The sequence below is a fragment of the Tenebrio molitor genome, chromosome 4 (assembly GCF_963966145.1).
Source record: "Tenebrio molitor chromosome 4, icTenMoli1.1, whole genome shotgun sequence".
Lineage (NCBI taxonomy): Eukaryota > Metazoa > Arthropoda > Insecta > Coleoptera > Tenebrionidae > Tenebrio > Tenebrio molitor.
In genome coordinates, this window is record NC_091049.1 from 4,779,407 (window position 1) to 4,795,370 (window position 15,964).

General features: G+C 40.1%; 3 protein-coding genes across 3 annotated transcripts; 2 read left to right on the forward strand and 1 right to left on the reverse strand.

Moving 5' to 3' along the window:
- Positions 1-4: 4 nt before the first annotated feature.
- LOC138128236 (uncharacterized) lies at positions 5-9,095 on the reverse strand. Its single transcript, XM_069044426.1, has 6 exons — positions 7,353-9,095; positions 7,048-7,299; positions 6,832-6,992; positions 690-1,779; positions 391-642; positions 5-342 (listed from the first exon to the last, which is right to left on the reverse strand). The coding sequence occupies exons 1-6, from the start codon at positions 8,434-8,436 to the stop codon at positions 179-181; spliced, it is 3,003 nt and encodes a 1,000-aa protein (XP_068900527.1). The 5' UTR covers positions 8,437-9,095; the 3' UTR covers positions 5-178.
- A 1,369-nt stretch (positions 9,096-10,464) lies between these two features.
- Positions 10,465-12,254, forward strand: LOC138129371 (cytochrome P450 6A1-like). The gene is made up of 3 exons (XM_069045658.1): positions 10,465-10,574; positions 10,626-11,999; positions 12,052-12,254. Exons 2-3 carry the CDS (start codon positions 10,628-10,630, stop codon positions 12,213-12,215), a joined length of 1,536 nt encoding a protein of 511 aa, XP_068901759.1. The 5' UTR covers positions 10,465-10,574; positions 10,626-10,627; the 3' UTR covers positions 12,216-12,254.
- A 477-nt stretch (positions 12,255-12,731) lies between these two features.
- Positions 12,732-14,731, forward strand: LOC138129372 (probable cytochrome P450 6a23). Its single transcript, XM_069045659.1, has 2 exons — positions 12,732-14,401; positions 14,453-14,731. The coding sequence occupies exons 1-2, from the start codon at positions 13,054-13,056 to the stop codon at positions 14,614-14,616; spliced, it is 1,512 nt and encodes a 503-aa protein (XP_068901760.1). The 5' UTR covers positions 12,732-13,053; the 3' UTR covers positions 14,617-14,731.
- The last annotated feature ends 1,233 nt before the right edge of the window (positions 14,732-15,964 follow it).

The following is a 15,964-nucleotide window of genomic DNA, read 5'->3' on the forward strand; positions in this document are numbered from 1 at the left end:
CAAATCTACTGTGACTATTTATTTACGAATTCAAGCAAAACAAATAAAAAACCGAGTGTTTTGAAAACATGATGATAAAGTTGTTATGGATTCTAAACAGATCGCAAAAAATAGTAACCTTCATGATAAGACCATTCATACTAGAAGCTGACCTAGTGAAGAGTAGAGGTTACGTCTTTTATGATACTCTTTCAGCCTTCAGATAAACTTTGTTGACAGTCTTCAGGAGAAAACTGTAGGGGTTGAACTCGATGGGCTTGGTCTTGGGGCAGACGCTCACTCGGAAGTTCTTGACGATGGTGGCGATTCCGATTTTGGTTTGCATCGCTCCAAAACGAACACCTGCAAGTTTCTGCTCAGTTGAGTGGTTCCGAAACTTCCCCAACAAACCTATGCAGTTCCTGGGGCCATCTCCAAAAGGCAAGTACGTGAAAGACAGTCTGCTCTTCTTGTTGTCGTCGTTGAACCTCTCCGGATCGAATTTCTCCGGGTCGGGGTAGTACTCCGGGTCTCTGTGCATGCCAAGAATCGAGACGTAAACCTGAGTCCCTTTCTCGGCCACCACATCAGTTCCTCTGAGAGTGTAGTCTTTGGTGCAGCGGCGAGTTAAGGTAGGTACTGGTGGGTACTTCCTCAGCGTCTCTACAAGGAACAGAACCAGTGAAGGGTTAACGCGAATTGAGACTCACCTTCAAGCACTTGCGCCAAATACTTCATCTCTGAGAGACTCTCGTAGGTCATCTCTTCACCTCCACACTTGTCCAAAATTTCAGCTCTCAGCTTGTCTTGCATTTCTGGATTCTTGGCTAGTTCGTAGAGTGCTGAGGTGACGGTCAAAGAAGTGGACTCGAACCCGCCAGTGAAGAAAACAAAAGCTTGCGCCGCTATCTCGTCCAGAGTCAGATACGTCGACTTCCTCATGTTCATCAAAATCTGCAAGAAGTCTGAACGTGTGACACCGTTTTCTTCCCGCGCTATCACTGTGTCTTTGACGATTCTCCTGAAGAAGAGTTGGACGTCGTGGTTGTTCACAGTCACGCCCAGATACCTCGACAGTCGCGGGTGGGTCATCGAGAAGATCACTTTGAAGGACCTCCAAGAGTCAAAATCGAAGATTCTCTTCCCCATTCTTGGAAACTCGGCATCTGGGGACTGGAAACTGTTGCACTCGATGCCGAAGATGCAAGAACCGATGACGTCGATCGAGAACCGACTGGCGACCTCTTTGATGTCCAAATCTTCGCCCAAACTTGTCTCCATTGCTTGTACCATGTAGTCACTACACCGCACCACCGACTGGAACATGATCTTTATCTTGCCCGACGTGAACGTGGAGGTGAGTTTAATCCGAAGATTCCTCCACTCTTGGTAGTCCATAGTGAAGAGGTTGACACTAAGAGAGTCGTCTTTGGCGTTGTGGTACACTCCCCGTTCTCCAAAACTGTTGAAGTCTTTGTTGATGACATCTTTGATGTACTCCGGATCGACCAATAAGAGATTGGGTCGAGTCAAGATGTACACACCTCCAAACTTCAGTCCCTTTTGCTTGAATTCATCGTAGAACTTCTTGGAGAGGGTGCCGATCACTAAACCTTGCGGCAAAAACGTGTTGGCGTTGCCCCAAGGGAAGCGAGGAGTGATGGTGGCGACACCCTTCCTGGTCCAGTACTGGTAACAGTTGTGGAAGTAATTGGTTAGTCCGGCGATGACCACACTGAAGATGAGCAAGATTTCGAACCAAGAGTCTTGGATGAGGACACCCATGTTGTGCAAGGACCATTAACAGACTGTGCAGTCCAGTTGCATCAACTTATCTCTTCAGGTCAATAATTGACACTGTTTGCAACTGCTATGGAGTTTTTTTTATTGTTGCTATTCTGATAAATGTAGAAAAAGAAGATACAAAACATCGATACTGTGTCTTCGGTCAGAGTTACTTCAAAGGCTTTGGGAAAAAAATTTGATTTGGAATTACAACCGAGATAACATCTGACATAAATATTTTTGATAAAGATTTTCAAAAACAAGAAGTGTGATAAAGATCAGGTCACAAATAAAAACAATTGGAAGTTAGTTATTTGCAGTGCAAACAAATTTAAGTAAACTTGTTTATCAGAGAAGCTAAAAATAGCTCAGTATCTTATTTTGAAACTAAATCACCAAAACAAACACAATTTACTAACTTTAAATTAATTCATGTTATTATTATTGTGTGTGTGATCAGTTTAACCTCAAATTTTATGTAATCGTCTTTGATCCTGTGACGCTTTTTCATAAAAACACGATTTTTGAAAACTAAAACTCAACTGAGCAAAAAACGTTTATGATAGAAATTCGTTTTCGCAACGGCCATAAGGGTAACTTTCTTTGGTGTTTTGTACCAAAAAGTAAATCTTTCTGTAGTAACGTATCGTACGATATTAACAAAGGATTTACATTTATATCCTTGACTTCTCTTCCTGAACTGATAGCTTAAGACCCCCCACAAAGGCGTCAGTTTTGTGAATGTTTTTTAAACGCGCTGCATAAGAATGACGCAACACCAAACAATTTTTTTTTTACTGATGAAGCCTGGTTTCGCGAAACCGAGATACATATTTGAATTCCAAAAATATACGAATATGGACGAGGGAAGCTAAAGTCACTAGATTTGAATGTGGAGACTCTAGTTTTGGACTTACCAGATAGCACATAATTATTGTTGCATTTTTAAAGCAAATAGTGCCGTGGAGGTCACTTTATCGGTTTAATTTAAAAAGGAAATAAACTAGGCAAAAATGAATAGGGAATTCCACAATTTTTCTTGGAAAGCAAAGTAATTGTCCCAATCCTCCCACGTATTCTTAAACACTAGATAAATTTAAAATGTAACAAATACTTGAAACATTACATTTAATATGTATATTTATACATTTCTAACACATTTCATTACAAATTTTAAACTGTATTTATAAAAAATTCAAAAAAGGGAAAATTCCCTATTCATTTTTGCCTAGTTTATAAAAAGTAATGATAATTTCTATCAGCAGTGCATTGCAATTAAAAAAATATCTCTTGAAATGATGTTGGCAGAAATTGTTTGACTCAATTCGGTCAAAACAAGGTTACTAGGTTGTTATTTGTAAATAAAAATGCAAAGTGAAGTCGTTTTGCAAAATGACTACTGGTAGAGATGTTGGATTCTCTCATGGGCTGTGACCTTGGAAATATCTGCGCGAAGGCGGAGCAATAAACCAGTGACAAATTTGTAAATGAAAACTGAAAACGTCGACTACTTTAGATGCAAATGGACGGGAGAGAGACGACACTAACGTTATGAATGACGATGTTTTCCGGTCGGTTTGTAGCGCCTGACACCGATATTCGTCGTTTGCGCAGATATGACTCATAGCCCATGAGAAAATCCATGACCGCTACAGTTTTGGACCAAAGGGAAGTTGTCCAAAGATACAAAATAGTTTTGGAACATTTCTCTTCTAATTCATTCAGTTGTTTCAAAACAGTTTAAAAATATTTACTTTTTGTACTGATAAAAGCAATAATGCTTCCGCCATGTTATCATCAATAATAATCTGCTTAAGACGGTCGGAATTATCGAGATAACTGAATAAAACTGGAAATTCCAAATGAAGTTTTTTTTGAGAATGTAAACTAAGATTGCATTTATCTTAAGAGCTTTACGACATAATCCTTAATAAAAAATTAGTGTGACGTTGTAGTGGCAATAAGGAAAAATATGTTTTATATTTGTCATTCTACGAGGCTTCTTGCTATTTTTAATTATTTTTTTTAATGCAGGTTGTTTATATTTGAAGAAAAAGGTACCAAAATGTTTGATATCCTGCGATAAATTTGTTTACATAATTTAATGTAATCTACGATGTACTTTTATTGTTCTTTTAATTTGTTTTTTGCGCAATTTTTTTCAACAAACAATTCCTTGGATATGAGCATGTCGCAAATTTTCTAAAAACCTTAATTATATTAATTCTCTTGTTTTTTATTTGTTTTAATAATAAATTCAGATGACATTTTTGGTGGAAATAAAAGTAGAGGACGCAAAGTAGTGTCATGGGGTCAACACAACCCGCTTAAATTTTTTTCACAAGCTTCCAACGCCTAAAGTTTCCACATTTTTGCTAATTGGCTCAAGAAAATCTATAAAATTCTTATTTGACATTCTACAGGGTGTCTCAAAATTCGCGAATTCCGAATTCCGAGCGTGGTAGGGAAGGACCCAGAGGAGCTCGAAAAATACTTTGGAAAAAAAAATCGCTCTTCCTGAAGAAGATATAAGCACTTTAATTTTGTTCAATACATAGCAGCCTTTCTATCCACAGTCACAAAATATTACCTACGTTGCCGTTCCATTTTTCCCGATTTTTTTTAATTTCCATATTTGGACTACTGAAGTGATCCCCTACAACGCTCTGAATTCGGAATTCGCGAATTTTGAGACACCCTGTATATCAAACCCACCGGTCACAAATCTGGTTTACCTGAAAAAGTCTCTGTTGCTTCATTCTTTCCTGTTGGATTTAAAAACCATTCATTATTTTTTGCGTCAAGTTTACAGTGCCGGTACTTTGCAGTACAGCGTAAATAATTGCCACTCATATACACGCAACAGTGGCACAAAATGGACATAATGTTTTAAATTGTAGTTATTATACTTCACAATTTGTCAACTAATGATGGAAATAATCCAGCAAACTACAGTGAAGCGGTCGTACTCGCAGTACTGCTCCACAAGGATCTTTGTCTCTTACTTGTGTGAAAAGTACCGATCCCATGTCTGAAAATGGAGAAGTTTAAATGAAGCAAATAATGAAGAAATGAAGAGCAGAAAAGAATCCATACGTTTGAGGGCTTGGATTTGTTTTGATACGTCACCACTACAGTGACCCAAATAGGAAAGGAAGAAAGTGACTCCGCCCTTCAGTCCCAACAGATTGTCTCAACACTGCTCAGTTGTGAAGATAATTTCCTAGAAAGAGTCGAAAGTAATGTGGACAAGCTATTCTTTTAGGAACATTGTGGAAATCTTCACTCTTCACTATCGGTGAGTATTCGCATTTTAGAAGCTTTCGGCGAAAATCTATCCTCGCACCAAGATTCTTCTATTGAAGATTATGTTTGTGATGCGTTTGCCGAACCTGTCCAGCATTTTGGCATCGAAGCTTACTCCCGAAGACCTATCAAATTTCTTCATTGATGTGGTCAAAAACGTAGTCACTTACACAGAGACAAAAAAGTGACTCTTGCAATTGCTGATGGCTTGAAGTACGAAGACCCAACCGGAGTCAAAAGTGTAACTTTTGACTCCGCTGCTTCGCAGCGGGTTTCCAACCCATCGTTTCTTGTATGATTCTTAGACTCTCTAAAACACCTAATCTACAACAAAAGCTTGGAAACGAGATCGCTGAAGAAGAAGAATCTGATACGACGTCAGAGATGGAGTACCTAGACCAAGTGCTCAAAGGGGCACTCCGCATGTATCTTTGCACGTCCTATTGGCTTCAAGGAAGTGCACCAAGCACATTTCGCTGTTGAAAAAGATACAATGGTACCAGTACTCATTCTTAAGATTCACTACGACCAAGAGTACTACCCAAATTCAGAAAAATTCAAAGAGACTCACAGGAAATCTAGACATTGTTACTTGTTTATTCCTTCTGGAGAAGAAAGAGGAAAAGAGAAAGGGTGCAGATCAAAGTTGGTTTAGTCTCGCTCTTGTCGAACTAAGAGTTTAGTGTCAGTTGAACACCTGAAGTACTTAGGAAGATAGAGACAAAGTTTTCTGTTCAAACCTTGAAGAAGAAAATCTTGTTGGACGTTGACATTGTTATTGTTTTATTTTATAAATCATAGCTTTAAGAATAATAAAATAATATAAGTAATCTTACTGCATTTGACAAATAGAATTAAAAATGTATCTGGATCTGGTTTCGATTGCAAAATTTTTAGATCAAATCACTGCGGAATTGTGACACACGCCACATTTTGCTATCTGTAGGAAAAAAGATTTATTTTGATAAGAAAAAACAGTTTCCAAGAAGAAATACCGATTTATGAGATATCACTCGCCATTGTCTCCATTTGATTTCGCAAATTTGTAAATAAATAATACAAAATGGATGAGTTCATTTTTGCAATTGAAGGAAATGATGTGGAAATTTTAGAGTTACGAGACAAAGTCCAAATGAGTCATTCTGGAGAAATTTCTACTCAACTCCTTGATAACATCAAACTGAGATAAGAAAAACTTGATAAGAGTCTTAAAGCCACAGCAATCTGATTCTGCGGTACCATAATAAATATTTTAATTGTTCAGTACTTTAGAGAAGTACTGCTATTGTTATTAATCGTTTCCACTTCATTCGGCGGATTCCAAAGGTAATGACTGAGATAAAAACAAGTGATCTTATTTTAGTGTAATCACATTTAAAAGTACTAGTTCCACAAGTACTTAAAAACTTACAAAAACTTTAAATGGTTGCAAGTCATTTATCAATAATATATCTACTCGTATGTTTACAGGTAAAAAAAAATAGATATCAAATAGAACAAAGCGATGCTGTTGTGGCTAAGCAACAAGGTACTACCACTATTGAATTACGTTAGTACTAATATTTAAAAGGCCTTTTAACAATAATAAATAAATAATTCGACTCGAATCTCCATAGTGTGACAACTGTCACCAAATACTGTCTTGGTACAATAGCTTAAGTACCCTGTCAGACGCTTTATCACACTTCACACGATAACCACTTCATTTCCGGTGGAATTCACCCGATGACAACAAAAACTGTCTTATTGCGTCACCCTTTATATCTTCTGAGAGTCCAACCAAATTCCACCGTCAGCGGTCAAAATGAACGACCTCGAGGACATCTTCAGAGGGTCTCTGGTTTTGGGATTGACTGTGAATCGGTACTTTCGCAACAAAGCAACCAGCCCCACTTTAGTCTGCATCAAGCCGAATCTCATCCCTGCAAATTAAAACAAAATAGAATGGAATCATACTGGGGTACTGCAAGTACTCACCGATGCAAGTTCTTGGACCCTCTCCGAATGGAATGTACGAGTACTGGTTCCTCGCTCTTTTATTTTCTTCATTGAAGCGATCCGGATCAAACCTGTGCGGATCAGGGTAGTACTCTTCGTCATGGTGCACTCCCAAGATCGGTACCAACACTCGTCGCCCTTTCTCGAGTACTGCGTCGGTGTCGGGGATGTTGTAGTCTTTGACGCAGGTCCTAGTGATGAAAGGTATCGGTGGGTACTTTCTCAGGCTTTCTAGAACGTCGCAATCAACCACGTACTCTGGTACTGTCTAGGTTAGGACTTACCGTCGATCACTTGATTGAGGTACTTCATCTCGGCGACTCCTTCGTAGGTGATCTCCCCATTGTGCTTGTCCAAAACTGTGAAAATCTCGTCTCTTAGCTTCTCTTGGATTTCTTCGTTTTTGGCCAGCTCGTAGAGAGTGAAGGTCATGGTGGTGGACGAAGTCTCGAATCCGGCCAAGAAGAAGATGAAGCTTTGGGCGACGACTTCGTCGATGCTGAGAGTGTAATTTTCGTTCTCTTTCTTCAGATCAATCAACAACTGCATGAAGTCGGGTCTGGTGAAGTTGTTCTTCTCCCGGTACTCTATCGTGTCTTTGACTATCTTCGTGAAGAAGTCCGAAATGTCGCTAGAGACCTGTCTGATGCCTAGTAGTCTCCCGAGAGTAGGAAAACTCGACGCCAGAGTCATCTTTAACATCCTCAACCTCGTCGAAGTGAAGACTTTCTTGCCGTAGATCCTGAAGGGCGAGTCTTCGTCTTGGATGGTGTTGCAATCCAGCCCGAACGCACAAGAACCGATGATGTCCGTGGTGAAGCGCCCCAGAAGCTCTTTCACGTCGATCTGCACCGACTCCTTCTCCATGGCGTTGAGCAACAACCCCACACACTCTATGAGCGTGGGGAACATGGTCTTCAACTTACCGGAAGTGAACGTGGGGGTGAGTTTCGTGCGGAGATTCTTCCAGCGATTACCACCAATTGCGAAGAGGTGGGCGCTGATGGGGTCGCTCTTCTCGTTGTAGTACATGCCGCGATCGACGAAGTGCTGGAAGTCGCGGACCATCACGTTCTTCAGGTACTCCAAGTCGACGAGCAGGTAGACCGGACTGGCGAAGAAATAGAGACCGCAGTGCTTCAAACCTCGTCTCCTCGCCTCGTCGTAGATGTTCTTGATGTGGAAGCCGATCGAGTAGGTCTTCTTCAGGGGGCTCTGCAGGTTGCCGAAAGGTACCGACGGTGGTAGGAAAGGGATGTTGCGACGCGACCAGTACTGATGGGACCATTTTATGTAGGTCACGCCCACCACGACCAGGGAGACCACGACCGAGAGCAGCTTCACCAAGAAGGACAAGAAGGCGTACATGTTGGCGGGAGCTGTCAAGTGGCACTGCACGGGTTCTGCTCTGGCTTTTACACCAAGAACTAATCTTATCGGGGATATTTCTCAGACAATAATTTCGTTATCTTTCCATTAACGTTTTGGAATTCGATAAGACCCAATGAATTTGGTCACTTTTAACGCCGACACCATTTTATATCTTGGACGTGATAACTCAAACTCATCTGATAAGGAAACAATGTTTGCGTCACTCTCAGAATAATAAGAACCAATAAGGACAATTAAATGGGTTTCGAACATCCTGTTTGTTTTGGCATCGGCAAGGAATTATCAACCTGACGTCACTACCGAGAATTTACTGATAACACGTCAAGGAATTTTTCACCGATTTGGGAAAAAAATTGCTAAACCGTCTAAACCACAGATTGGACAAGCAATAAATAATTATTATTTGCTACTGTTTAAACAGCATTATTTATTAATTGTTTACCTTATCAATTAGTACTATCGTATTAGTTAAAAAAACACTCAACTGCTATCTCACTGACACTCTCAAAATCACATTTAAATGACATTTTGAATAGCTTTGGCACGTTTTTCACCAAAACAATTGTTCCATAAACAGTACCAAAAGTACTCTGACAGACGCGGTAGAGATGTTGTAAACAGAACCTTGCAAAAGGTAAATAACTCTTGTTGACTCGTGAGTCAATTTACATTAGAACCTGTTTGTAATATTGTTATCTACACTACTACTTTGGTACTACCTCGACTGGGTGTTAGTAGTGGAAAAACTATCACTGGAAAGGTGAAGATGTGGGTGCAGTTACGTCGAAATGAAGATCAGGAGTTGAAAATTTTGCAAATCGAGTGTCTTGGTGTTTGGAAATGACCATCTCATGGACCGGATCTCAGTCCGGTAGATTTTGTATGGAATAGGTTAACAAGAGCAACAAGTTAATCATCAATTGCAATTAATAAACAACAGTTTATCAATTTGTTTATCGAGATGAAAACAATTGAATGCTGTACTGTATCAGCAGGACAAATCTTCCTGGATACAATAGCTTATTCATCATATTTCGCTTCGTTAGTAAACCAGATTTTAGTACGATAAAGCTTGTGTAGAAAAACATCGTATTTTACTTGTTTTTAATTAAAAAGAGTGATTTGCAAGGATAAAAATCTACCTGTTCATTTATCTAGGACGTAGATATGATCATACTTCCTAAATTCAGTATTTTCGCTTGCTTGTTTCTATGGACAAAACACCTCTACAATGGTGGTACGGACCTGAACATTCCGTAAACCGGATCTCAGTCCCATTGAGCTTTTGTGGAATCGGCCATGAATATGAAATTTAGCTTTCATTTGAATAAAAATAAACGTTTTGTAAGAAAGAAAACATTTCGACTAAAATCTCATAACAAACATGGACCGGTTTTGCCCAAACAAATTCATGGATGTTGAGTACTAACCAGTACTAACTACTACAGATAATACCTATCGGGCAAGTGGCAAACTACATCGGAGCAGACAGAAATCTACACTTTAGAATGTAGTTTTACGTGAGCTGTGTTAGGCAACTAGCAATACAAACGAGCGGTACTGATCTCAAGTACTACCTTCAGAATGTTCAGTACGAAAACTGAAATTAGATTCATGTTGAATAGAATCTATTATCTTTGTTTTACTTCTCATTTTGATTTTGGTACTTTTGGTACTTCTTGCAACAATTTTTCTTCGTCTTGTCAGAAGCCTTGTTCAAAGTAAACAATAAAACAAACAAAACAATGACCTAACCATAACATGCAAGAGTACCATTGGGCAAAACAAAGGAAAAAAGTACCGAAACTAGATTTATTTCGAGCTCACGAGCAAAGGAACAACAATCAAATAATTATACCACTTATCCAACCAGTTTAAGCATCTTGTTAAAAGTACCGTGGCGCGCTGCGAATTATTCTTCATCTATTGGAGTCGCTAAGTTATTACTTATTAATCAACCAAAGTACTTTTTCTTATCTCTCTGTTGTACAATGTTTATGTAATTGTTTTATCATTATCAGATGACGCAACACGTACCATGACCGTGCAAAGATATAAATGAGGAGCATTTGATAAAAACACAAGAGCATCATCAGTTCATCCAAACGACCCAAGTAAGTAAGTTGTTACTTTTCAACAGTACCCTACAGAAGAACTTTTTTCAGAAATGTTAATCAGCGAGTCGCTTGGCGGCGACTTGGTCGCCATAAGCGTCGCCATTTTGACTGTTGTGGTGGCGTACTACAAATGGACTTATCAGTACTGGCGCCGCCGAAATTTTCCCTACTTGGAGCCACGAATTCCCTTCGGAAACACTGACAATCCCTTCAGTCCCAAAGAAAACGCCGGGATTAGAGTGAAACGTCACTATGACATGATGAGAGCGAAGGGGTGGAAACACGGAGGGTTGTACTCGTTGTTGAAGCCTAGTTATCTAGCGCTGGACCTGGAGTGCGTCAAGAACATCATGACCAAAGACTTCCAGTACTTCACAGATCGAGGACTTTACTACAACGAGAAAGTTGACCCATTGAGTGCACACCTGTTCGCTATTGGAGGACAGAAGTGGAGGAATTTGAGAACCAAGTTGAGTTCTACTTTCACTTCAGGCAAGATGAAGATGATGTACCAGACTCTGGTAGATTGCGAACCTAATCTGTTGCAAAAAATCGAAAATGATAGAGTGGCGAAGGTCCCAACTGATATTAAAGAGGCTCTGGGGTGCTTCACTACTGACATCATCGGTTCTGTTGCGTTTGGGCTTGAGTGCAACACGTTTGCTGAAGAGAATTCGCCTTTCAGAAAGTACGGTCGCAAGGTTTTCACTTTGAATACACTCCGTTTGCTCAAAATAACTTTGATATCAAGTTTCCCCAACGCTGCCAAGAATTTGGGAGTAGTCCAGACTCCCAAAGACGTCTCCAAATTCTTCATTAATTTAGTCAAAGATACTGTCAGTTATCGAGAGAACAACAATTACACCCGCAAGGACTTTCTCCAGTTGTTGATCGATCTCAAGAATAATAAACTTGCGGAGGACGAAGGCTACAAACACGATGGCAACACTCTGAGTATTGAAGAAATCGCAGCCCAAAGCTTCGTTTTCTTCATAGCAGGTTTTGAAACTTCTTCCACTACGATGACGTTTGCTCTGTACGAGTTGTCCAAGCACCCGGAGCTACAAGACAAGGTTCGAGAAGAAGTCAATACAGTTTTGGCCAAACACGAGGGAAAAATCACCTACGACGCCATCCAAGAGATGAAGTATATGGACCAAGTGATCAACGAGACCTTGAGGAAGTACCCTGCGGTACCGCTACTCACGAGAAAGTGCGTGCGCGACTACAAGATCCCCGGTGAAGACCTCATCATCGAGAAAGGTACCACCATCTTAATATCAATCCTGGGGATTCACTACGACAAAGAGTACTACTCCGATCCCGAGAAATTCGACCCGGAAAGGTTCACCGAAGAGAATAAGAACTCGAGGCACCACTACGCACACCTCCCGTTCGGAGAAGGGCCTAGGATGTGCATTGGTAGTACCACGTAGTACCGACTTTTTGATTGTTTCAATTTTTGCTTTTGTAGGGATGAGATTCGGTCTGATGCAGTCCAAAATGGGTCTGTCGTCGCTCCTCAAGAATTACAAATTTACGGTGAACAAGAAGACCATAGAGCCACTCAAAATGAAAGTGAAGTCGTTTATACCGACTGCGGAAGGGGAGATTTGGCTGGATGCGGAAAAAATATAATTGTTTTATTAAATGTTTTAGTAAAATACTTTCAAACCAGTTAATTTTTTTCTCAAATTGAACAAAGTAAAGGGCACAAAGAGGAATCCTGGGGTACACACAATTTGAGTAGATGTTTCATCCTAAATAAGCTTCTAAAGCTTTAACTGTCCTTTTTCCGGATCCACAGTGTGGGTGGGGCCCTCGCTAAGAGAAGTCTCCTGCGGATGGGACACTGTCAAAGTCGAGTGCTTGTCAGAGGATATGTCACTGTAGCAGCATGCGCTTCCTTTATATGAGTTTACATGACTAGATGAGGAAAACCTCTGAAAAAAACCTTTTCTAACTACAGTCCAACCAGGGATTTGAACCCCGAACCTCTTGAATGTAAACCAGACGTGTTTGCCACGCATCTACGGTACTCGCTAAATTAATTGTATTTATTTGAGATTCTAGGTAAAATCAATACATCTTAAGTCTGGTAAAAACAATGTCAAAATTGTAAATTGATGATTGTTCAATGCTGAAAACGCGATTTCTGATTCATACTTCAAATTTGACTTTGATCACATTTGTTACATTTTATGACTTGTTTTACAAAGTTGCAGTACCGATAATATTATCGCTTTAGAGAAGACCAACGCCCTGCGTATTTTATAGAATGCACATAATGATAATTACCATATCTAGTAATAACCATAAATAATAATAATTAAAAGGTAGAAACCATTAGGTCTCTACGTTTTAATTTACAGTCATTATTATTATTTATGGTTATTCCTAGATATGGTACCTAATTATCATTATGTGTATTGTATAAAATACAGCGCGTTGGTCTTTTCTGCAGTACTATCCAGCAATGTTCCTCTCTTGCTACTCCTTTCTGAACAATACGATCAGCATCGCGCTAGTACTTGTCGCTGTCTTCTTCGGATATTACAAATGGACCTACTTCTACTGGGAAAAGCGAAAAGTACCGTACCTACGTCCGAAAATTCCATACGGCAACAGTGTAAGTCCCTTCCAAGATGAAGAACAAGTGGGATTTAAGATGAAGCAAAATTATGAGGAATTGAAGAGCAGAGGTTTGAAACACGGTGGCATCTTCATCTTTCTTCAACCGATTCATCTAATTGTGGACTTGGATTTGGTCAGACACGTGATGACCACACACTTCAACCACTTTTCTAGTCGAGGTGTTTACTACAACGAAGAAGCTGATCCTTTAGGTGCGAATCTTGTCGCAATCAGTGGCCCGAAATGGAAAAATTTGCGGAAGAAAATAAGTCCGTCGTTCAGTCCCCACAAACTGAAGACAATGTTCTCGACGATGCTCACTTGTGAAGATAATTTGCTCAAAAATGTGGACAGTAAAAGTGGACAAGCTGTTGATATAAGGCATGTTGCGGAAAGCTTCACTATTGATGTTTACGGGTCTTGTGCGTTTGGTCTAGATTGCGACTCTTTCAAAAGTGAAGATTCGCCTTTCAGAACCTTCGGACTAAGATCTGTGCTTGTGACAAGATTTATCCAATTGAAGACTATGTTTGCCATGAGTTTCCCCACTCTGGCCAGAATCTTGGGATTGAAGCTAATTGCCGAAGACATATCAAAGTTCTTCAGTGATGTGGTCACAAGAGTAGTTACTTTCAGAGAGGAGAATAATGTGAGACGCAACGACCTCCTACAGTTCTTGATCGACTTGAAGTACGATGACCCAACCGGCGACAAGAGTCTAACTCTTGAAGAAATCACTGCCCAATGCTACGTCTTCTTTGTGGCAGGATTCGACTCCACCGCTTCTTGCATGACTTTTGCATTGTACGAACTCTCGAAAAACCCTGACATACAGGAAAAACTTAGAAATGAGATCACTGAAGTTCTATCCAAACATCAGAACAACTTGACCTACGACGCCATCCAAGACATGGAGTACCTAGACCAGGTGGTCAACGAAACACTTCGCAAGTACCCTCCGGCACCGTTGACTGTAAGGGAGTGTACCAAAGACTGCAATCTTCCAGACACAAATTTCGTTGTTGAGGAAGGTACAGCAGTCGCGGTACCCATTCTTGGAATACATTACGACCAAGAGTACTACCCGAATCCTGAAGAATTCGATCCAGAGCGTTTCAACCAAACGAACAAGACTTTGAGATCTAGGTACTCGTTTATTCCGTTTGGGGAAGGGCCCAGGTACTGCATAGGTGAGAGGGGGCGTTGTTGGGGGTACAAGAGAATAATTAGGGTTTTTCCAGGAATGAGTTTTGCGCGGATGCAAATCAAAGCAGGTCTAGTCTGGCTGTTGCGGAATTATGAATTTGGTGTCAGTGGAAAAACTGAAGAACCTGTGAAGATAAAGGCGAGTTCTTTCGTTTTGGCTGCGAAGGAGACGATCTGGTTGGATGTTCAGAAAATCTAAAAGTAGAAAAATAAAAATTAAATTGTTCTAAAAAATTATTATTGGGAACCTCCAAATCTCAGTCCAATTTGATTTATCGCCATCCACCACGCTTCTAGCATATTTATTGTCTAAGACATTTCAGAAGAATAAATCAGATCTCCAACGATGTTCGCTATCTAAAGTGTGTTTTACTTGTCCCGAGATTCTTCAGAAGAAACTTGAGGACTGTCAAAATTTGCTTCTTGTTTTATTTGCATCTAAGAAAGCATACGTAAAATAAGTTTTCTTCTTATCAAATTCTGACTTTAGAGTCACTAGACAAACTGAAGTATCTGTGAAGATAGAGAGATAAGAATCTTGTTAGGTATCGCATTTTTATTACAATGACTATGACAAAACGTTGCTCCGAATTCTCATATTCTGAGAAGTAGCAAATCGTCATAAAAGAAAACCATGCCTCGTCAGTACAAAAAATTAATTTTAGAAAATCGCCTTTATTATGGTGTGCTGAAGAACCATTCACAGAATTGTCAACATTGTGTTTGGCTCGATCGAAATAAAGATGCAAATGCTTGCGTAATATTGCATAAACATAATATTTGTTGTGACAGATGACGAATTGAAATCTTCGAAACATTTGCTACTATATCCCGAACCCTGAAGAATTTCTGGAGCACGTATGGATGGATGCTCCTTCACTTTTCCTCTTCCGTCCGTCCGACTTGTCCACACTGGGGAGCATTCCGGAGCAGAGCTGTCCAAGATGTAGAGGTCCACAAGGGAGCTTCTGTTCAGAGCAAAGAACGGTCTTGGTCGTCTGCAACGCAAAAAACACTGAACTCTGTTATGACTTAAGAGTTTTTCGGGCTAAAGTTGCTGCCGCCCTCGGTAAAGACCTCGCGGGTGGGACACTGTCAAATCGAGCACTTTAAGAGGATGTGATAATTTAACAGGCAGGCAGCATGTGCTTCCTTGTGTATGATTCCACGGGACTAGAGAAGAAAACCTCTGAAAAAAACCTGTTTCATCTGTGGTCTGGCCAGGGATTCGAACCCCGAATCTCCCGAATTTAAACCGAGCGCGCGTTTCACACGGCCACGGTGCTCGGTTGATCGTATTCTGGTTTTCGGCTATTTAAAGGGTTTTATGATGATCGAGTTGAAAAGGTCGCTATTCTGGCGGCAGCTCAACGTACTATTAACTGATTTTTGCAACACAACACCCAGTCGGTAACGATTAAAAACTTTTACAGTAAATAAGAAAACTCTTGGATTTATCTGACAGTGAGAATTAAAATAGTACCTGCGTCAGCTTATTTGAAAATATTTAACTGAAAATAATGTAACAAAAGTTACACATGTCACGT

Excerpts from the sequence above, each read along its gene's own strand:
- LOC138129372 (XM_069045659.1), top strand. The coding sequence starts at position 13,054 with ATGTTCCTCTCTTGCTACTCCTTTCTGAACAATACGATCAGCATCGCG. Across the intron at positions 14,402-14,452 it reads AGGGCCCAGGTACTGCATAG|GAATGAGTTTTGCGCGGATG; the intron begins GTGAGAGGGGGC and ends GGGTTTTTCCAG.
- LOC138129371 (XM_069045658.1), top strand. The coding sequence starts at position 10,628 with ATGTTAATCAGCGAGTCGCTTGGCGGCGACTTGGTCGCCATAAGCGTC. Across the intron at positions 12,000-12,051 it reads AGGGCCTAGGATGTGCATTG|GGATGAGATTCGGTCTGATG; the intron begins GTAGTACCACGT and ends TTGCTTTTGTAG.
- LOC138128236 (XM_069044426.1), bottom strand. The coding sequence starts at position 8,436 with ATGTACGCCTTCTTGTCCTTCTTGGTGAAGCTGCTCTCGGTCGTGGTC. Across the intron at positions 7,300-7,352 it reads CCTCAATCAAGTGATCGACG|AAAGCCTGAGAAAGTACCCA; the intron begins GTAAGTCCTAAC and ends GCGACGTTCTAG. Across the intron at positions 6,993-7,047 it reads GGGTCCAAGAACTTGCATCG|GGATGAGATTCGGCTTGATG; the intron begins GTGAGTACTTGC and ends TTTAATTTGCAG.